At 31.8% G+C, this 23,972-nt stretch overlaps 2 protein-coding genes across 2 annotated transcripts; both read right to left on the bottom strand.

Annotated features, from left to right (window-relative positions):
* Positions 1-1,080: 1,080 nt before the first annotated feature.
* On the bottom strand, positions 1,081-11,892 carry LOC145950310 (uncharacterized). The gene is made up of 2 exons (XM_083061394.1): positions 11,794-11,892; positions 1,081-1,476 (listed from the first exon to the last, which is right to left on the bottom strand). The coding sequence occupies exons 1-2, from the start codon at positions 11,890-11,892 to the stop codon at positions 1,081-1,083; spliced, it is 495 nt and encodes a 164-aa protein (XP_082917520.1).
* Positions 11,893-17,615: 5,723 nt separating this feature from the next.
* DRP5A (Dynamin related protein 5A) lies at positions 17,616-23,581 on the bottom strand. Its single transcript, XM_020376980.3, has 8 exons — positions 23,113-23,581; positions 22,030-22,221; positions 21,730-21,936; positions 20,762-21,190; positions 20,182-20,409; positions 19,889-20,084; positions 18,716-19,394; positions 17,616-18,167 (listed from the first exon to the last, which is right to left on the bottom strand). Exons 1-8 carry the CDS (start codon positions 23,452-23,454, stop codon positions 17,981-17,983), a joined length of 2,460 nt encoding a protein of 819 aa, XP_020232569.1. The 5' UTR covers positions 23,455-23,581; the 3' UTR covers positions 17,616-17,980.
* Positions 23,582-23,972: the final 391 nt, after the last annotated feature.

Raw genomic sequence — 23,972 nt, 5'->3', positions numbered from 1 at the left:
ACTCTGATAAATTTTTTAAAGGGTCATTGAATCCAATTCACCCCCCCTCTTGGATTGGGCCATTCTTTTCTAACAAGTTTCACATTTAAAATCGGAGATATTACAACAAGTAAACAATGAGGGAAACAACCTTTTAACATAGCTAAAAGATGGATGCCCTAACCGCTTATGCCATTGCCAAATCTCTTCTTTATTTTTTGTTTTTAATTCATCTCTCATGAAGTGAGCCAAAGCTTTTCCTTTGGAATGTTGAGAACCACTTTCAAGATAGTATAATCCTTCACGTCTTTTACCACTGCCAATCTTTTCCTGTGTATGTATATTCTGTAAAGTGCAATATGTGGGAAAGAACGAGAAGGCACAATTATAGGACTTGGTTAGTTGACTAACAGAAAGAAGATTGCAATTGAGAGAAGGAACAAAAAACACATTTGAAATGGTTAGCGAGGGTGAAATGGATACTGCACCAATACCCAAAACAGGAGATGAAATACCATTGGCATTTATAATAACAGATACAGGACTATTAGGGGATAAATGTGTGAACATATTTTTATCATAAGTCATATGATTTGTTGCACCGATATCAATTATCCATTCAGTACACTTAGCAATAACAGAAAAGACACAAGCAGATTAAGGTGTACCTGACTTGGCAATAAATCTAGCAACAGTGGCAGAATTGTCTTTGAGAACCTCCTCTTTTTTTCCTTTTGGATGCCACTTAGGATAGCTGTGTATCTTAAAGCAAGTATCCACAGTATGGTTGGTGTCATTACAGTGTGTACATTTACGACTTCCTTTCTTGGAGTTGACTGATCTTTTCATAGCCATGGCAGCACCTTCGTTCTGTGTTCCACCAAACATGGCTTCTTGGCGATTTACTTCAACACATACATTTGCGTAAACAGTTTGTATATTCGGGAGTGGTATTGTAGCAAGAATTCTACCACGTACCCCATCCAAGTTTGAATCTAGGCCTGCTAGGAAGATGTAAATACGTTGGGCATTCAATTTGTTGGCATATGTCTCAACATCTTTGGAGCACTCCATTGTACATTTTTCAATTTCATCAATTTCCTACCATAATTTCTGCAATTTTGCAAAGTAAGAAACAATAGAACCACCATTCTGTTTAATAGATATTACCTCACAATAAAGTTGATATGCTTTCGAAGCATCTTGATTGACTGAGTAAGTTTCTTTTATAGAATCCCAGATCTTCTTGGTTGTAGGTAAATGGATGAAAAGTGACCTAACATCTTTGGTCATTGCATCCAAGAGCCAAGGTTTGACCAAACAATTCTCATCTTCCCAGTTGTCATATTCCTCAGAGGTTTTTTCCGTGGGTGCAACTATCTTCCTGAAGATATAACCCCAACGCTTACGACCTCTTATCTTGTTCTCTGCATTTAGGGCCCATTCGGTATAATTCGTGCCATCAAGACGCTCAGGTGTAAGAATTAAGGACAGGTCCTGCACATATGGAACAGAACTTGATTTTTCTGACTTATCCTCTATTTTTTACTCAGAACCTAGCTCTGATACCATATTAAATAATGGTTTCCTGGTACTTTTTTTTATTGATATGAGGCAATGAATATATACACAATTTTGTTTATAATCTCTCCATTATTATAGGAGATAAGATCAAAACAGAATCAAAAGATACAAATAAAAAGATAAGAAAAGATTTGGATCAGTTATAATTTAAATTAAATTACAACTAATCTCTAAAAAAGAACTAATCAATTCTAACAAATTGGTCAACACATGAAAAATTTGTTCCCTAAACACAAGCACTAAATAACAATAAGTCTTTCATCAAAACAAATATTAATAATAATGCAAGGTGGATTTAGCTTAAATTAGGGAGATAATATAATAAAATTATAAAAAGATGAATGAAAGAGAGGTAATGATTGGCTTGACTAGAACCCTATGAAAAAACAATGCAAAGAATTAGGTTTCATTAGTGTTAAAAGTGTATATAATAAGTCTTAAGTTACACTTCCCTGATTTTTTATTATATATTAATGATGGGGTTATTTTATGGTATTTGTCTGAGGGGATATTTTATAAGAGTTATTTTTATAAGGTTATTTTACACACAACTCCACAATGATGAGGTATAATTAACTTTGGGCCTAAGCCCTCATGGTTTTGCTTTTAGTCATCACCTAAAAGACCTCTCAAACATTAGAGTGTGTGTGTGCTTTATAAGTTGTTATTTTTTCTCTTATTTTATTAATGTGAGACTTATTTGTATCCCAACAATCCCCTCTCAAACAAGGGACTAACCTTTCATGTAGTAAAATTTGTCTTTATATATGACATTATATGTTATGAGGGGTTATGAGGGTTGTCACCGAATCCATGAGATATTGTCTACTTTGGGTCTAAGTCTTCACGATTTTGCTTTTGGTCATCACTCAAAAGACCTCTCAAACATTGGAGTATGTGTGTGTTTTATAAGCTGTTAGTTTTTATCTTATTTTATCAATGTGAGACTTGTTCGTATCCCAATAATTAATATTTAAAAAATATTACATATTGTTATCTGGAGATTTTTTTTATCAATCTATGAATTATTACACATATGCATTGTTATAAAAATTGCGCCAGACCAACTAGTCAAACCGGTTGAAAATTGATAATCAAACTGGAATAATTTGTTTATCAAGTCAATTATGTAGTTGAACTGGATCAAACCAAATTAGACATGCCAATTTTTGCAATAAAAAAATATTGAGAATTGGTTGTGTTTTCAAAAAAAAATCTAAAAAGTTTTTTTTGTTAAAAAAATAAAAAAAAATATGTTAAGACTTTATAAAAGTTGCATTTTAAAGTATTGATAACTTGGACATGAATTTCAAATGTTATTACTATTTATATTTTAATTTTTTAACTTATTTATAGAGTTGTGTCATTAACTTTAGTTTAATTTTTTATGAATATTATTATTATAAACTTGATAATTATGAATTTTAATTTAATTTTTACCTTGGATATTGAGTACTTCATGAATTTTAATGTATGAAATATCTTAAATTATGCTAAGTATATTATTTTTAAATTTTTAATATAGACTAGTTTAAGCCATTCAATAAGTGATCTTCCAATTTTAACACTAAACCATCGAACCACTGCCTAAACTAGTTAGATGATTGGTTCAATTTTTATAACATTGCATGTATGATATATAAAAGTTAAATTGAATAAGATTTCTAATACTAGATTTCTATTTATACTTTTATCCATTATGCACAACTAATCATTCTTATTTTTTTAAAACCTATTAAATCCCTTTGTGATTGAAATTAAATAAATTTAGTCTCATATGTTAGTTGAAGCTTCCTAAACTATATGCTAGGAAAGGATGAGATTTAACAACTCTTAAAAAGGGTGAGTTAGAGCATGCATTTTCTTTAGCTTTATTTCCATTCTAGTTAACTGTAGCCTAACAAAATAAGTTGAAATTTAGAGGGGTTTTAGGCAAGGGATCCATTGTCTTCTTTTTTATTTTGTATTATTTCATAAGGGTTAGTAAGTTTGATTCCTAAAGCAAGTGAACAAGGCAATTTCAACAGCATTAAGGTCAACAATGGCCTCTCTTTTCCTATTTTACAGTTTGTAGGTCATACCACCCTATTGGGTGAAAGTTTCTAAAACATTATTATTTTGACTTTGTTTTTGCCCAATTGTTGGCTTGAAATTTCCTTTTTCTCAAGAAAATTTGGCATCTCCTCTTGAGTTTGAGCCAGATTTATTAAATCTCTTATTTTTTCTATGAGGATCCCAATTGGGGGGATACCTAATTATTTCAAAATATTTGTATTTCTCATGTCCTAAATTTCTACAATGGTCACGTTTCAATCTTGACCCATCTTTATTCTTTGGCATATATGAATGAAAGGCCAAATCCAATTCTTGTTTGACTTCTCTGCCTCTTTTTGTGGAAAAACAAAATTCCTCTCACAAGACATGACTAAAAAACTTTCTAAGAGATGGTAAATGATCAAAATTAAGAATTGATCCTTTGATGTGAGCAAATCTTTCTCCATCAAGACCATCGAGAAATAAATGGACATAGCAATCTTCCTCCCATTGTACTAATCTTTTTATTGCTTCGCAAGTGCATTCTGATAAAGGTTATTGTTCACCAAACTCAGTTGTAAGATTTTTGAATTTGGTGTGATACTCTATCACAATCATGTTGGGTTCCTATTGAATCAAATTGAGTGAATGCCTTAATTGATGTATACAAAGCACATTGATTTGAGCAAAGCGATCCTCTAAATTGAGCCATATATCTCTCAGTATTGTTGCATGAGATATGCTTTCATGTAGTGTAGGATTGATGAAATTAATGATCCACACAACTACCATGGAATTTGCCTTCTCCCATGTTAAAAATTTTGATGATGATCTTAATGCTTTATTGATTGAACCATCAACAAAACCAAGCTTGATTTTCGCATGCAAACCAATTTTAATAGATCTTACCTAATTGCGATAATTGTCTCCAACCAAAGGTATGACAACAAGTAGCGCCCTTAGATTATCAGATGGACCAAGATGATAAGGAGAAGAAGGCAAAATAGTGAATTGCTTTAACCCATCATCGGAGGCATTCTTCATCTTTGATTCCTGAACTTCTTGTACTATTCATAGTTTTAAAATCTAGATTGATAATCGACTCGACAAGGGTACAAGACCAATGGTTTAAAGGTCTAATTGATGAATCATTAATTAAATCGCATAAACTAATATTAATAAAATATTTAAATTTGAGTATATGTATATTTATATTATGTTTGTCAAATATATTTACATGAATTAAATAGTTTAATGATAAAGAAAAAAGTTATTGACCTTTAGCACAATGATTTATTTAATTACGACACATCACAATTTCATTATATTTTTACACTAAAAGTTCAATATATATATATATATATATATATATATTAAATTATAATTTTAAATAAATGATAGTTTAATTTTTTTTAAAAGGTTACACTTATATCATTTAATTACATTGTTTCAGTAATAAAAACTTAAATTAAAGAACATAAATGTTTGGGTTCTAATATTGCCTCTATCAAATATTAGTTCATTTTAGTGAATTTTTTCTACAAAACTCACAATATATAGGTGTTTCATTGGGGGTGCATACGAAAGTAGGTTAGCAAGCAAAGCAGATAAACAAATATTATAATTCATAATATAATGTTAGATAGTGTGTACACATCAATTTAAATTCAAAAGTTTGAAATAAAAAAATTGGTCAAGTTTTTAACTCCCAATGCAATGGTTCATCTAGAAAATTAGTTAGGTTATATTGGTTTGTATCAGATCAATTGCATAATTGATCGAATATTCAACTCGAACCAGCTAACCCCCTAGTTCCTGGTTCAAGCGAATCGACTTGCAACGACTCGACAGGTTATTACACTTAATATAACATAATTATTTTGTAGTGTAATTATACTAATAATAGTCAACTATCCTAGGGTTCTCATGCAATAGTTACCTAGTCATTCATGCAATCTATACATGTATAGGCCATAAATCATAGTGTTGAAAATATAAATCCCTTTATGAGGTTACATATACACCCTATACACATATATAATCTACATAAGTGACATAATTGTACACTAAAACTCTTAATCATCGGTCAAGAATCTATACAAAAAAAACATGCTACATCTGAATAACATTTTTAAAACCAAGCCATCACCAGCATGACCTTCCACTAGTTAACCAAGTCATTATGCTAACCTTGCTCTACTCCTATGCAAAATATGATCATTGTAGTTTCAATCACAAAGAAAAAGAAAAAGGTAAGCTTTTGAAAGAATTCAATATGCAACAACATAAGTAACATCATAAGCAACTTAAACAACAACAACTATTTACACAATACAACTCAAACTCATCACCAACTACAACATAATACAACTTACAATATAACACAACTTAACAACTTTAGCATAACAATATTCTCAACAAAAGAAATAATAGACAACTAATGCATCATCACACATATCAACTACGAAGATTTCCTACAATAGAGGTGATCATTTTAAGTGGCTAGATCATATCAAATCATAGCTTCTAACCTATCACAACCAGATCAAGTGTAGATAGCATTAAGCCTCATCAAAGTGCTAGGTATACAACTTAAATTGATTTTTTAGGTTCGTCACTTAAACTAAGAAAATCTAGTACTATTATTAGGATATAACAATTTGGGTGTGAACCTACGACGGCTTTAGCATGCATAAACTAAGCCTCCTATGGGATTAACTCACTAACTACCCTCCAAGTACTACACACCCTTTTAGTAATCAGTTAAGGATTTTGGGCACCGGGGGTTACCACACATATACACGTCTCCACATTAGTGAGATATTGTCCGCTTTAGGTTCAAGCCCTCACGATTTTGCTTTTGGACATCACCCAAAAGGCCTCTCAACCAATGGAGACAAATGTGTGTATATAAACCCATGTCCATCCTCTTGTTTGAACGATGTGGGACTTTGCTTGCATCCCAACAATCCTCCCCTCAAACAAAGGACCACGGTTTACCCCCTCCCCTGTAGCAGAAAATACGAGTATTATCCGATGGTGGCCCACAGAGCTCACTCACGCTCTGAGTGTTTGCACCACCTCTCCATCATGACCTCCCTCATGACAACGGGACACGCCTCCTAACCCTCCATGTTACTAGGAAGCCTCTCTTCCACACAGACTCACCGTTAGGAAGACTTTCAACACAAGTGATCCCAAACTTGGATCCACCTGCCAGCCATCATACTCGTCGAGCCGGTCACCTAATCAGACCATCGGCTTTGATACCACTTGTTGGGAACCGGGGGTTACCACACATATACACATGTCTCCACATTGGTGAGATATTGTTCGCTTTGGGTTCAAGGCCTCACGGTTTTGCTTTTGGACATCACCCAAAAGTAGGGATGGCAAATATACCCGTACCCGCGGGTAATACCCGAACCCGTCTCGACTTTGACGGGGAATACCCGGTTTGACCGGGTACGGGTACGGGTAAAACCCGATATATTAAATCGGGTACGGGTACGGGTACGGGTATGTACTTACCCGCCCCGTACCCGTACCCATACTCGTCCCCGTTCCCATTTTTAATTTAATACCCACTTTCAATTTAATTTTATTAAAGAATTTTAATATTTTTTTATGTGTGATTATTTATTATAATATGAGATAAAGAAATAACCTGATTATAATTATAATATAATTAAAAAAATAATTTAAAAATATTATATTTTTAAAAAAAATAAAAAAAATAAATAAAAAATTTGACGGGTACGGGTACGGGTATACCCGAGACCCGACGGGGACGGGGATGGGGATGAAAATCACATACCCGACGGGGATGGGGATGAGTTTAGCTCGCGGGGACGGGGACGGGTATCATGAAACCCGTACCCGCCCCGCCCCGTTGCCATCCCTACCCAAAAGGCCTCTCAACCAATGGAGACAAATGTGTGTATATAAACTCATGTCAATCATCTTGTTTGAACGATGTGGGACTTTGTTTGCACCCCAACAATACATGTATGGTTCGACCTGATCCCTATAGGAATTCCACATAAAATCTATAGGTGACAACTTAAAACAACTAGCCATTTAGATGTCAACTTACTTAATAAAGGTTTCCTAACTTGGGCTCTTAGAATACCATACCTTATATCCACACAATGGGAAGCCCCATTTTCGCCCATTGTGTGCATGGGCATATCATGCATGCTCAACTATCCTAACGAGACCCTAGTAGTATATCTTTTTAGTGAGAGCGTTATGACGACTTGACTCGACATGTACTCCTAAACTACTTAGCCTTCGGACAAAGAAAAGTATTTTTATTAGCGTCACATGTATATAGATTAGGAGAGTTTGGTCTATGTACAATCATAATATTTTGCTTGTTTTTAAACTGTATTTTGATTGATATCATGATGGAATGAGATATAAACTAAGTTGAAATTATTGTTTGAAGTTATTCAAGTACGATATTTTCTTTTTATAATTATTATATTATGCATGTGAGGTAGATGGTGTTACATGCATGGTCTTTGGTTTTGGAATGTATATTAACCTTGACACTCTTACACCTTGAAGGATTTATGATGTAATAGATTTAGAGTTTATTCTTGGTGTACTACATGATTCACTCAAGTTGGTAGTGGTAAATAGTTTGACCAAAGGGTGGTTATCATTATTTTGTAGTCAATTAAAGATGTCAAGTGTTAGTTTTACATGGTCTCATCACTATCCCTCGAAGTAAGTTGTCTCTATATCTAATGCATTTTTTTTGTAAGGATGAACTATACAAGTAATGAAGCTTGTATGCTCTGTATTTTAACTTTCATATCATGTACTTTTGCACATTTTGTACTCCTCTTCAATGAAGTCTTTTGATTATATAAAAAAATAGAAGTTCCTTTATCAATATTCTTTTGCTTGAAATTCTTAAGTTGTGATTTTCAAATCAGTTTTACAAATAGATTTGGTTAAATAATTTTAGTTTTTCTTCTACTCAAAACTCATCAGCTAAAACATTAAATTTCACTCAAAAGAAAAAACAAAATTTTCCTCTTCAAATTCTAATTTCACATTTTACAAAAAAAAAAAATCACTAAACTTATTTCTAAATTTTTAAAATTATTTTATGTCTAAATCCATCATAAAACCTCGATATATTTTATTAAAAAGGAGAATTTTAGAGAGAAAAAAATTGATCAAAAAAACTCAAGTTTGTTAAATAAAAAGACCCGATTAACTAAAAAAAAGTTAGTTATAAGTAATAGCAAAACATTGTTAGTAATTATTGCTTTTTATTAGCTAATTAATCAATAGTCTAAATCCCATAAAAACATAATTAAGCTAGTCGTATATTAGCTAATCAATAGATTTTACTTATATAATCATATCATGTATAATTTTTTTTATATCATCATAACTTTTTGGGGACTATTAATTAATTACAAACTCTTCAAACTCTCTTCTATTATTATTGGTATGTAGCACACTAGCACCTTGTCAATATGGATATTTTTTTTTAGTTTCATTCTTTGAAACATAAAATTAATTAATTATATATATATATATATATATATATATATATATATATATATTTTATAACTAGGAGGTATTACTCTTTCTCATCAGATCAATCCATATTAGGAGTGAGTAAAGTGATACCTCCAATTACAATTTCATGCTCAAGATGAAGATCGAGCATCTTAATTAGGTAACACAAATGTCAAATTATTTGTACTAACAATTTTTGTAATCTAAAAAAGAAACTCATATTAGTCCAGTAGACCACTTATAGCATCATTCACCTGCATTCTAACAAGAACAAATAGAATCACATGTATAACAATAATTATGTTTGTTGTAATATTTTCATTAACAAAAATATTAATTAGTAAGTGGATTATGTGTGACAATTACACTAACAACATTTAGATAAAAATGATAAAAATATATTTTAATTTACAACTAAGTCAATATTTGTTAAATTTGAAAAAAAAAATCAAATTTAAGGAACTCAAACATATTTAAAAATTTACCAAAAAAACATATTTAAAAAATTTATAACTGATATTATATTATATAAGATTCTTTTAAAAAAATATTCTATAAGATTAATTAAAAGAACGTACCTAAATATGTCAAAATAAATACACATAATATAAAATCCACTACATTAAAAAAATGAGTAAATATAAAATTTATTATATGCATACATTGCATAAAATATTAAACATAGTAAATTATAATTATAATAAAAAGTTTACGTGAAGAATTCCCGAAAGCTTAGTGTCACTGTATCAAAACCAACACCTTATATATTACGAAAAATATGTTGAGATGCCTTCCATTAATTAATTAAGAACATAATTAGAATAATCTTTGCAATACTTGGATAATAATCTTTGCTTGAGTTAGCTTTTGAGAATATGCTAGACATGGTTCTTGTAAACGAATCTATAGTGAGTTTTTCTTTATTATTTTAAGCCTGTATTAATTGTAGGTTCAATTAACCAACAACAACCTATTATCAGAATCATTAATTTCTTTGGAGATTTTGCTGGGTCCAACAACCATTGGCTTAATTATCGTCACGGCTAGTCTAGACTCAGCTACTATTAGGCACATGTGTGGTTTAAAATTCACAGAAACAAACAAAAGGGGATGCATTTTCCAATCTCAACTATGCCGCAAACTTTGAAAAACCCTGGAAAATTGCAGTGGACTTTTGAGACATGTATGTTTTTTTTAATCTCTTTCTCGTGATCAATTTGTGCTATAAAGGCAAATTGCTATCACGTGTAATTTCATGATACGAAGGTTGGTGAGTTCAAGTACAATCAATGTTATCAAATAAGGGTATAAATAAGTTTGAATATATTAGTGTCTCATGATATTGCATAAACTCTTTCTATTTTTTTTAAATATTTATAGTAATATTTTATCATTATAAAAATTGCTATATAATATATTATACTTTATATTGATATATTATTTATCACTACAAACTACTTTTACCTACATTATATATAAATACAATAATATATCTTAACATATTATTAAAGAATGTAAACATAAGTTATTGTTATACATGATATGTGTTGTTAAATCTTATTTAAAATTAATAATAAAATTTTGCATAAATATATACCAAATATATTTATACTATAAATATTATATTTATAGTGAAAGAGTGTTGTATTGATTCTAGGTGTAAAAAGACCTAGTTGTGAGTATTCTTGTTGCTACTCAACTTAAGTTGAATTTTAAACAAAGCCCTTCAAATAAATAGTTATGACTAGGTTGTAGTGGTGTGTAGTTTTGATATTATACAATAGAATTTATTATCATTACTAAAGCATGCAAAATGTTGTTATGGATGAAGAAATTCCGGTAAGAGTTTGGTTTTGTTCAAGACAAATATAAAGTCTTGTTAATTATTTTCATGATTTTTTTTATTATGTCTAAATAAATTATCCATCAAGAATTAAGTTAATTTGTTTAATTTCAATAAATATTATAAAAATAAAACAAAATTTAGTTTTTAATTATTAAACAAGTTGACTCGTTAACCTATCAATAAACGAGATGGGTTGGAATTTTCAACTCACTTACTAAGCGTGTCTAACATGTTGGGATGAATTAACTTGTTTTATCACCCCTATACTTTCTTAATACGTAGAGAAAACACTCATTTAGCCTCACATGTCCAAATTGAGATGAGTCAGATTAGAGTAAAAAAGACTCATCATTCTAAGTGAGAACAATAGTTATTAGAAGATGTAAAATATATATATATAGTCATTAGAAAGATAATAAAAGAAGAAAAGTAATCTCACATGTTGAAAAAACCTAACTTATATTTGACTCAATGCCCTTGCACACCATAACTGTTAATAAGAAAGAACCATATACCATTTATTCAATTTTTGATTATCCCACAACACAAGTTGCACTGGTGGAAAAATGGTATAGAAAATTAGTTGTATTGGGTCTACAAAATTAGTTTGTATAATTGATTTTGTGTCCGTTGATGCATCTCAACACTTAAAATTGACTGATATATACTTGATTTTAAGAATTGATTTTGCATATGTATATACACATTTTGTATCAAGATCCACAACATCAAGGCGCAACCAAACCAAGATCAATAGTAGAAAAAAAGGTCATTCTCATATGCTATAGCAATAACGTTGCTTCAACCGGCAAGAGTCCTCTCTCTTCGTTGATGCCCATGTTTATGGCTTTGACATTGCTAACAGATCGAAAGCACTCGCCTTGAACATCAAGGTGGTCATCCATGCCACAATGGAGAGGTTGTTTCTTCCCATTCATTGAAAAGTGATTCCTAGGTTTCGTTGGATTTCTACGCGGCAGACTCAACCAACAAGACTTTCAAAAATTAGACACAGAATATCATCTCATCATGTCACTGCGCTAATATATTCCAAATTGCTTAGACATTTAACTGATTTATAATATATTTATTAAATTGATTTGTGACTCAATCAATTTTAAAAATGGTTTGACATCATTTCAAAATTGTCATTGCACCATAAGTCAAAAACCAATCTTAGATCCATTAAGTTAGAAGTTTTCACCTAAGAAAAAAAAAAGTTATAAGTTTTAATGATAACAAATATAGATATTTTGTATTCTTTTAACTTATTCTTTTAACAACTATTTCATTGTTTTGAAAAATGTGATGAGTTTTTATAATTGATATTATTCAACTACTCATTTTTAGTGTCTTTTTATTTCTCAACACATCATCTATTAAATCAATTGTATTACTACCGATATAATAATCTAACGTTGTAAGTTATTTTTGCACTAGGGTCTATTCACTACTAGAATTTTACTTATTACATGCGACTTTTCTTGCGAATTTTTCATAAAAATTCGCAGGAAACGTTGTTCCTACAAATTTTTTTGCGAAATTTTATTTGCAGATAATATCTTCGTGGATAATATGTTTTTGCAAATTTTAAAATTTGCACGAAATTTTCCTGTAAATTTTCTTATGAAAAAAATTAAAGAAATTACTATAAATTCTTTTAATAATTCTTCAACTTTCAAATGTTTACAATGAATTCATCCAAAGTATTTGTTTTCATGCCTCCAACATGTAATACATAATCTTTTAAATTCTAAGATTGTAAATTATAAGCCTAATACTCAACCATACAAATCAATTTATAAAGTAAGTATTGACCCAACTTATATACTCTTTAATTATTTTATTTTCAATCGATGTGGGACTTGAAGTTTTTTTTTATATTAAACTTATAAATTTAAATATTTTTTTTTATTTTTCCCGCGAATTAAAATTGGCAGGAAAATTCACAAGAAAAGTTACCTGCAAAATTTTTCTACCATTTAGTAAACATTACTTTCGAATTTATTTTTTCAAGAAAATTTGCAAGAAACAAAATAAAATTATTACAATATTTTCTACAAATTTTTATCATTGAAAAAAAATTTCTATGAACATTAAAATTATAGCAAAATTTGCAAAAATTTCTTGTAAATTATTTTTCATAAAAAAATTTGTAAAAAATATCTGTAAATTATTTTTCACAAATAAATTCGTAAAAAAATTTTGTGAAATCATTATTGCAAGAAAATTCACAAAAAAATTTTGGAAATATTTTTTTTAGAAAAATTCGCAGGAAAATGAAATTTTTCTAATAATGATTATTTTGTTATTCAATCTAACTTTCTTGCTCGGTTACAAAATATATTCTTCAATTAAATTCTAAATTTCTTAAATCAAAATAAATTTATTTTAACGTGCCAACATAGCGTTGGTCTAATTAAAATTGATTTAACAATATTTTTTATCGATAGTGTTTGAATTTGAGACTTTACTCAATCCAAACTAACTTTTTTTATTCTATTACAAAATGTATTCTTTAATTAATTTCTAAATTTCTTAAATGAAAATAAATTTATCTTATCATACCAACATAGCGTTGGTTGGTTTAAGTAACATTGAATTTGAATCTCTAGTAAAATCTCAAGTTGAAACATTATTGATGAAAAAAAATATAATTAAAAAAAACTCACTAAAGATGATCAATTACATTATTTAAAAGAAATTAATTATTAACAAATACAAATTTATAACATGGTGACAAATCATTTTATCATTAATTTATATTAATTTCCTACATCTCAAAAGATGTACTTTCTAAGAATAAATAAATATAACTAAAATCAACCTTATCTTACCAAGGTACATATGAATGAACTAATTTTTAAAAAAAAAATGATTTTTAAATAATAAATTAACATGTGTAGCATTAATCAATTCACCTGTCAAAAGAAAACATTAATCAATACAAATGAGACCGTCAGGAAGCAAAGTGAACAATCATCAACTCAAAGCAAACGAAACAGTTGCTTTAGTCAAACTTTGTGACCCTACATGTGCAATTATTTTCTACAATGACATAAATGAAACCCCACCAATGAGGAAAAATTGTTGAAACGTGCATCCATGAAATATTCATGTCTTCTAACTCAAGAGTTACGGATTTGACTAATGACTAATCGGGTGTTTGTCAACGACCTTTCCATGAAAAATTTTAAATTCATCCCATCTAGTTTGAAACTTTATTTTCCAATGCTAACTTGCATGAACAATCAAATTCTTATCTTATAGTTTATTAGTGATAATAGTCTCAAACTTTAATTTCCTAGCAAAAATTCTCATGGAATGATCTTAATGATTAATTTAAAGCACACAATATTAAGTAAAAAAATTAATATAATGAAAATAACCAAATATTAGATAATTTCTTTTAAGTAATCTATACTGTTAATAATAATAATAAATTCTCATTTGATATTTATATTTTGGACAATTTTATCTTTATAACTCATTTTTTACAATTTACAAAATTTTTACTTTTTTCTGTAAATTTCATTTATAACCATTTATATTTTTAGCATCATTTATTATTTTTTTTTTTTAAAATTATGGAGACACATAACGTCTTTTATATGCTAGTAAAAATAATAGTAGTTAGAAAAAAAAAATCATAATTAGAAAAATAATCATTAATCAAATATTATTTTAATATTAATAAAAGAATTTAATTAGTAAATGAACATTTTCTCCTAACTTAAGTTTTCTGCATTTTCAAGGGGCTAAAAGAATCGAATAAATGAATATTTCTTCACAATACTTAAGTTTTCTGCATTCTAAAAAAGTAAGATTTCAATTACAGTCACTTGATTAAATAGCATTAATCTTTCGTCACTCACACCTACTCAAGTTATTATAGTCATATAGCCTATGATATATAAAAATATATATTTTTTCATGTTAACATAAGAAAAGACCAGAGAGATTTGAAAAATGTTAATTATGTAGTTAACTCCAATAACGTGTGTATGAGCATTTTTGGTATAACCTTGTAGAATAAGAAGGACATACATAAAGCATAATAGAATTCAACTTGTGTTTTTCCTTTTCCAAATACTACTATCATAGCAGATTCAACTTGTGTACAGTATGTCAGTTTGACCTGATCAAATTTTGGTAGGAACTAGTTACTATCATATAAAGGACGTTAGATTCTTTTCTTTTTGGGGACTTATGTTTGTATACGGATCATGCAAGGTTGTTGCAATCATATTAAATCCAGTTCAAAGACAGTTGACTGATAACAACGTCATGTATTAAGACAACATACAATAGGTTTAATTTTATTTTTGTCCATTATTTTTTTTAATAAAGATGTATAACTCATTTTTACCGAATTGATGCCTATAAAAATAAAATGATACATCCCTTGTCTCATGCTAAATTTAGAAAGAGTTAATCACCTATACATTGTTAGTGTAAAATTTTTTATATCGACAGTTAATTAGAGCTATTAATAGTATCCTTTTTATTTTAATTTAATTAAATGAACAGATGAAAAGGCACTATTAATAGTTCTGATTGACTGCTAGTGTAAAAAAACTTTACACTAGCAATGTATAGATAATTAACTCATTTAGAAATTGATCACAGTTTAATCTATGTACTACCTGGCTCCGATTCAAAACAACTGATATTTAAGGTTAATACACATATATTAAGAAATATTTAATACTATTTCTAAAGAGTAATGGTAGAGTTAGAAGCAATTAAAATTATTAAAGTTAACATAATGGTGACAGGTTAGACTATATATACATTTATGAAAATTTTGATTGTATATTCATTGTTATTATTGTACATTGTTAAATATAATTATTAAATAGGGGTATATATAAAAAAAATTATTAATAAAACATGAAATATGTAAAATCTTGAGTTTGAAGAGGATATAAGAGAATATGAAATATTGATGTAATATTGGTTATTATTAGCTAATCTAGCCTAGCCAGCAAAAGTTTGTTATCGTGCTAGTGTTTGTTATTAGAGTTATGTGGCTTCTATTATTTATTTTTAAGATAAGAAAGATTATAAAGATAGTTATAACGAAGATTGAACCTGTACTCTTATATTTTTAATTATTCGAATATCTTTCCATCTAACTACTAAGTTAATCTTAGTAGTTTTCTATTCTTATATACGTGTATTGTTATATTGTGTAAAATAAGAAATGAAATCGTTATTCATTCTCTAATGAAAACAGAAAACTCTCTCTTCTCTTTCTTCTTTGCTTAATAAAAACCACTCAAATTTAAATTTGAACCTATATAGATGATTTAGAATTGTATTTAATGTGATTTTCATCAAACCAAATCTTACAAACCCTTACCTCAATGGTAAGGAATCAGAAAAACCCTGCCCTCATGACAAAGGAATCGTAGATGAGAATCCAAAATTATCAATCTATTTTCGTGCATAACCCCAAAAATGGGGTGGATTAATTTCCATATGTAGAAAAATAACACACTAGGGTGGTAAAGATTAGCTCTATAGAGCATAACAAAAAGGGTAAACACAAAAGTAATTGCCGTCCACAATAAGACCCCTATGTCATTAATTTTGATTGTGAATGAAATTGTAATAATACTATTTTGTTGAACCATGTATCTGTTAATAGGGACAAGGGGAAGAAGAGGTAGGGACCACTTCATATTTGACTTTAACTTTTACCATTAAAGTGGCTCATGAATAGTGTTGTGAGCGTGCATATTGTTTTTCCCTTTTAATTTTAACTTATTTTCTGTTTCAAGTAATGAATGATGTTATCATCATGGCATACAAGAAAACATTCATAATTCCAAACGGTCATTCATTTGGATCTAGAAGCCTAGGCTTACATTTCTTTCATTGATTGATATTGGTATTATCCCTTATCCAAGTAAGATGCAATTCAACCCAAAAGGGGCAATAGCTCTGTATCCAAAACCTTGCAATGAGGATGGTCATACTTTGTTATTCAGCAGGCCGTATGAAAGTGACTGCAACTTACCATCCTTGGTCAGCCTCTAAATGCAAAAATTTAAGGTATTTCAACATCATTTTCTTAAACCCTTTCTTTCTAATACTTTATTATTAATTATAAATTATAAATTTTAATAAATCTCACTTAAGACGGAGGAGATTCATTAAATAAGACATCAAGTTTCCTCAAATTTGTTATTTTCAATCAAGTTCAATCAATAGTAACAATAGAAAGAGTGTTAAGAGAAAATGTTTCTAACATTTTTATAAATAAATAAAAAAAGCAAGAAGGTTTTAGTTGTCGAGTATTAGCTTTTCATGTTTAAATTGACATTTATAAAATAAAAAACATTATTTTTCAATAATTTTTTATATAAATTTTTCACAAGATTGTTTCTATGGATAAGAATCTAACTTTCTCACATTAAAAAAAATTGTAACAAAAATATTATATTATCTTTGTTTACTAATTTATTACAATAAACATCTTTAACTCCCAAATAATATATAAACATTTTCAAAAAAAAATTATAACCAATCAAACGAATTATAATTATTTTTAAAAATCATAATTTCAAGAATTCATGATTTTCAAAATCATGGTTTTTAAGTAAGAAAAATTCTCTTCTACTAAAGATAACCCCAATCATGGTTAAATTTATTCTTAAGAGAAAAAAAATCAATACAAATACATTGTTATTTTTCTCTCAGATTTTAATCTCATGAGTTACAGCAGTGCTTCCACGGCAAAGAGAGGCTTTGCCCATGTCACATTCATAGATGGGCTTAATACCAAATTAGGGAGGGTCTCCACACTCCACAGCACTTGGTGTACAATAAAATACGGGTAAAAGAAAGGCTTTCTCTAAAATACATTGGTATCATGTCATTATCCATTTGATTAACAAGAACTGATGCGTATTAATTCACAGGCACAATAAATTGCCGAAAGCATAGCCAAAAGATCTTGGCTCCTCGGTAAGCTAGTAACTCTGATCAAAGTGCACGAGCAACGTTTTTAAACTCATTCAAGCAAGATTGGAGTATCTTTTGACGCTTCATAAGAGACTCTCGTTCACTTTGTAGCACATCTATGGCACCAGGAGCAACAAACATGTCCATGAATTTCTCATCGTTCACAGCAAATAAATCTAACCCCAGAGCCACGAATAGTCGATCTCGACTGCATAAAGCAAGCACAACAAAGAAGGTATTATTATTCCATATAAAGAAAAATAAAAGTTCCACATAACAAGGTATGCGCACCATATACAACATTAATGCCATCTAATAGCTTGCACAAGTGTAAGTGAACTTAAATATCATTTAATTCAGGTTATAGTCTGAAATGAAGTACAAGTTTTAAGAAAAAAGGTTTCGAATGAAGAAACATGAAAGACCAGCAACCTTAGTACTTACTACGAAAAAGTTGTAATTGGGTAACAATCTATTTTTTGCAAAACAAATTAAACCAACCAGAAAGGAGAATAAATTCAACTGTATGGTTATTATGAATGAGAAATGGTATTACTCTTGTATGAAAAAAGCGACCTAAGAGGCTAATTGGAGTATTATTTGGACAAAGGTATTAACTGGAGTATTACTGAAGCGAGAACATTCTACAGAAAGGTATTTGTTGGAGTATTTCTTAAGAGTGAACATACCTATCATGGTATAGCCTATTGTTTAAACTGAAATGAAATCTAGCTTCAGAAGAAAGTAGAAACTTACCAAGGGGTTAGGAATCCAGAATTTAATGTTGATGTCACACCTCTTTCAACAAGAACTTCACGAATACGTGCAAAATGCTGGGCAGCTGATGAACAGATTTCTGAGTAAGCTGAACCTGATCTCTCCCCATTTCCAAATAAAATGCCACCATTTTGCATTCTATAGTCAGAATTTTTGTTATTCCCTGCCATTCTGGACGCTCTCTTTCTTGGTCCTATGTCATTGCAGATTCCAAGCTCCTTTTTAACCACCCCATATACTGCATCACCTGGCTGATCAGGGGATGGGGTCTCAGGGATAGTTATGTGGCTTTCTCTCAAAGCATCTCTAGCTTCTGCTGCTTTACCTGGTGTGGTTTCTTGTGCATTCTTTTCTGGAGGTATGTTTTCCTGATCCCTCCTTACATCATGGGAAGCTGAACTAGTATCACTCAACTCAAGGAAAAATGAAGAGGCTGAAGCCTGGCTGAATTTGTTATAAGAGGGTGCATTTAGGCCAGAACATGGTTGGAAGTCATTAAAGTAGCAAACCTGTGAGTATGGACTAGTAACTGAATCAAGGTGGTGTCTAACAAGTTGCTTGCACTGCTTAGCTAGATCCCCTATGAAGCGATTGTAAGCGCACCTTAAAGCAGCGTGGAATCCTACATAGCCATCCATGTTTCCCCCTTGAACCCCACCTTCAAGGAAAATAAGCACCAGTCAGAGTCAGCTTTTCTAATCAGTTACAAGCCATATATACATAATCTAGGAGATAAAATTTAACAAGATCACCACTCAACCCTATCTCAAAATAGACAAAATATAGCTGGAACTTAGAATCTAATGACAACTGAAGAAAATAAAGAACATTCCACGAAACTGACACAAAATGAAAATGAATTACTATACTTCAAGAACGTAGCCTATCAAAAGTTAAAATAATAGACAACTATTTTTATTGTTAATATTTCAGTTCTGGAAGGGAAATAAAATATTCAATTGCCTAAACAACAAAATTAGAGTTTCAACTTCCAATGGCACTTTGAAAGATCTTTAAGCTGAAGAAATCAGACCCCCGCAACGGAATGACATGAGGCCTGAGTTGGAACCGGGAAAGAAACAAATATTGAAGAAAATTGTTACATTCAAATAATGAAGACAAAGAACCTAGTAGCTAAGGAGCTTCACTTACATTCTGAATCATGACTACGGTTTCTTTCTATAGCCAAATCAAATAAACTTCCTAAGACGAAAGCAAGCCGGTCACAAGCAGTGTCAAGAAGAGGAGCAAGCCATGATTTAGCAGCAGCTCGAGCAATCTCTGCAGCAGCCTCTGTTATTCCTCTTCCCCCACCACGGCCAGCGTGGGCAAGTAATATATTTGCAACCTGTTAAAAAAGATACCCAAGAATTTGAAGTTGAAACTTGATAGTGGAATGAAAAAGATAAAATGTTCCTCACATGTGTTTATGTTAAGTAAATCACCTTCTCCCTTGACACTGAAGGGCATTCTATGGAATATGCAGCACAGCGAAACTCATGCATCACCCTCTCGAATGCAGCTCCTCCATAAAGACGAAGAGTAGCATTGGGCGGATTTACTTCGGTAATGACACCAGGCCAAACCCCAATGCCACTTTGTGACCTTTCTTCTACTGTTGATTTTCCCCACTGCTCAGGGGAAGGATCTGCTGCACCGTCAATCAATGCACCCTGGACAAGTGCAAAAGAATTAACTTGACACCATTTGCTAAAAGGATGTTTAAAATTGCAGCTAATCTGCGTATAAAGAAGCTTAGGATACATGCAAATTGTTTACATTAAACCAGTATCCGAAGTGAAAGGACATTATACACCATATTGATAAATTATCAATCAGAAGTAAACAAAGGAAAGCAATAAGAAACTTGTTAAATAAAATTAACCTTCAATGAAGAAAAAGTTTCAAATATTTCAATAGATATGAGTGATATCACAAGGCCAAAAAAAAATAAACTAGACTAATTATTAATATAATTCATCAGTTCATTCCTAGCTAAATATATCAGAAATAATGATTACCAACCACATGGTTGCTGATAGAAGCCGCGTGCAGCATCGCATATTTCCTGAGATGGGAAACATCGGAAGTGGCCTGTATTTTTGAATCCATTCTAGCAAGTTCAGAAGTCACTTCACTGCAGCGTTGCTCAAGCAAAGCAAGTGTTGCTGGGGCAGCTTCTTTGTATTTCTTCTGAAGCTCAGACTCTAAAAAATCTCTCAGACGGCCAAAGCCAATATAGGACTTGAACTTTTCTTCATCAAAACCTCCTTTGACACCGTCGCGGAGATGATGAAGAACCTCTGAGTCCACCTGAGAAATCTGCCTGCGGAACTCATCATTTGAAACATTGCCCCTATCCTTTGGCAGGGCCACAAAAAAGGGGTGAGTGCCATCTCCAAGGTAACCACTTGCACTCAAATAGCGATCCACTTCCCACCGGTCACTAAATTCCTGCAAGCAGGATATCTGATCATTAAAACCAGTATCTTAAATACAATGCATATTGTTCCATTATATATTTCAAAATTGTGCTGTGATGTGGCTGTAACATCTCAGTGGCTGCTACAATCACATCAAGCGACCGTCACTGCAGACTGCATTGGCCACAATGCAACCACAACTGAATCACAACTTAAAACTGTGCTTATGCAGGCTAATGGTAACATCAAGAACCACAATACATACAATGATTGTTTTCACATTCTCTTTAAGATATTAATGTTGGTGGCATACAATAGTTTTTCCCTTTTCCTGTCATAACTTGAAGAGTAGTGTGATTCAGTTAAGTCCCCAGCCAAACAAATACAACAAAAGCCTTACCCTATCAGGTGAGATTGTCTACATGGGTAACACGACACACTAGTGGACTCGGTTGAAGACCAAATTCAAAAATATTATCTATCATGACATTGTTCTTAAAATTAACCTTCACCAACCAAATAAATAGATTATCAAATTTTATTGTTGCAATAAAAAGGCACCATTCATACCTTGAGACGATTATCAAATTTGGAGACAACAATCACTGTCCGTCTAAATGTTGGGTCAATATCACGAATGGAATCCAACCACAACGAGGAGCACCACTCCACACTACTTTGCTGAAGGAACAAGAGTATGCGGTGAGGAGGACTAGCCAAGGACTTCACCATAGAAAGGATTTCATCAGGCGTGTTCTCTGGTTCACCCTTCTTTGCCTGCAGTGCCAAATGAGTTTCCATGAATACAATCTTAGCAAGCATAAATACCAAATCTTTATTTCTCATTTGTCACAAATTCCAAGCACTCACCTTAAGAACAAACCCAGGTGTGTCAATAATAGTAAGGTTAGGACAATGTGCATACTCTGCTCTCATTACAATTGGCTTAGGAGAAACTGCTGCCTTGGTTTTCTTCAAAAGTGCCTCAGTTCGGGACTTTATAATGTCTGCAATGGCAGATGCCAAAACAACAGGACTTCCATACTCTTCTGAATCCTCCTCCTGTGTTTCGAATGCTCAATAATCAACTACTGGCACACCAAAAATATATAATAATAACAAAAATTGTAAATTTAAAACCAATGCTGTCAAAGCCGGACCACATCCAACTAGTCTAACCATGAATCAAACACTTAACCAGTTTTTGTTTAATCTCACAACCAAAACTATTTATACCCTTTCAAACAGTTAAAACTTAAAACCATTCAATACGCCAAAATAAATTTTAAACGTGAAATTAATACGCTTGATATTTTGACACGTGAATTGATATTTTGACACCTGAATATCCTTCCTAGTCTCCCTCTCTCGTTTTTCACAAGATCAAAAACCATGCAGTCTCCTCACTAGTGTTTCTAGTAGCTTTCTCTATACTAAACTTACCCAAAACCACCTTAACCATTTGTCGTCATCTTTTCCGTAATGTCATTACATTTCATTCCTCTCCATCCCGACCTCTTCCACCAAGACAAACAAAGCATCAAGGATTGAAATTTTCAAATTCAGGCACTAAAGTTTCTCTTCCATAATTTTAGAAACCAAATCCACGAAAAGCTAGAACCATAGTATTACTCCTAATCAAACTCTAAAATCCAACCAAACTAAATAACCAAAGGCCTCCATCCAAGAAATTATTAGGTGATTCTGAACCATCCCATACATATATATTCTCTACATAACATATAATCAAGTGTAATTAATACTTCTCATATACTAAAAGCTTTCATTACATGTTACATAGAGATTATTAGATGAAACTCCAGTAGTCTTGAACTACCTAATAATTTCTTCGGCAGAGACCAGACATCTGTCAGGTCTCTGCCAAACACAAATTCATCAAAGAAACCAATAAATAAATAAATAAAAAATGTAAGAGAGGGCGAAATTAGAGACCTGGAAGCGGCATCGGGGTTCGAGAGCGGAAGCGTCGTGAACCATTTGGAGTATGAGGGGTCTGCGAGTGCCCATCTCGACCTCACGGACGTTGAAACGGAAGCCGAGGAGCGCTTCCAGGAGGGAGCTCTTCCCATCGGACTGGCCCCCGACGGCGACGATCTCCGGGATCGGCAGCGTCTCGCCGAAGGCCACGGCGGCGCCCTGGAGCCGGTTGTACGCCTCGAAGCGGGACTTGGAGTCCTGGTGGTGCCGCCGGCTGCTCGCCTTCGACGGGGTTTTCGACGGCGTGGCCAGGAACGCGGTGGAGGTGTCTGCGCCGGCGAAGGTGGAGGACGACATGGTGGTGGTGGTGGTTGTGATGCAAAGGGAGGGAGCGAGGGAGAGGAGCGTTTGAATTTGAATTTTGGCAACGGCTGGCTTCTGCTTTTAAGTGGGCTTCCGTTTACTGGACCCAAAGGAACGGCTCTCTGGATTCCGCGGCCCTATTTACTAGTTACTAGTGAAAATTGAGTTTTGTGACTCTCTATTTTATTTTAAAAATAAAATATTAAAATTAAATATAAAAATTGAGGTTAAGTAATGGTTAATGATTAAATGGTTTGAGTGATTAATCCCAAGCGTATGGTTCAGTGGTAGGGGTTGATCTACGCTTAAGCAAGGTCAGGGGTTCGAATCCTGCCTTGTGTATGCAGCCGCGTTAAATCTTGGGGCCAGCTATCTCACCCTTTGAGGTGCCTCCAACGTAGCCAGTTAAATGGAACGATTCTTAACATTGTGAGAAGAGATACATGCATAATATATAAATAACATAATAAAGTATTGCGCATTGTGAGACTATGTGCTTGTTTGGATTATCA

This window comes from Cajanus cajan, chromosome 8 (assembly GCF_000230855.2).
Source record: "Cajanus cajan strain Asha chromosome 8, NIPB_CcT2T_4, whole genome shotgun sequence".
In the NCBI taxonomy this organism is placed as follows: Eukaryota; Viridiplantae; Streptophyta; class Magnoliopsida; order Fabales; family Fabaceae; genus Cajanus; species Cajanus cajan.
Note: the sequence above shows the minus strand (reverse complement) of the source record. Positions and strands in the feature narration are given on the sequence as shown.

Excerpts from the sequence above, each read along its gene's own strand:
- DRP5A (XM_020376980.3), bottom strand. The coding sequence starts at position 23,454 with ATGTCGTCCTCCACCTTCGCCGGCGCAGACACCTCCACCGCGTTCCTG. Across the intron at positions 22,222-23,112 it reads AACCCCGATGCCGCTTCCAG|GAGGAGGATTCAGAAGAGTA; the intron begins GTCTCTAATTTC and ends TTCGAAACACAG. Across the intron at positions 18,168-18,715 it reads TCTGGATTCCTAACCCCTTG|TCGAGATCGACTATTCGTGG; the intron begins GTAAGTTTCTAC and ends TGCTTTATGCAG.
- LOC145950310 (XM_083061394.1), bottom strand. The coding sequence starts at position 11,892 with ATGGATGACCACCTTGATGTTCAAGGCGAGTGCTTTCGATCTGTTAGC. Across the intron at positions 1,477-11,793 it reads AAGAGAGAGGACTCTTGCCG|GACCTGTCCTTAATTCTTAC; the intron begins GTTGAAGCAACG and ends CCATATGTGCAG.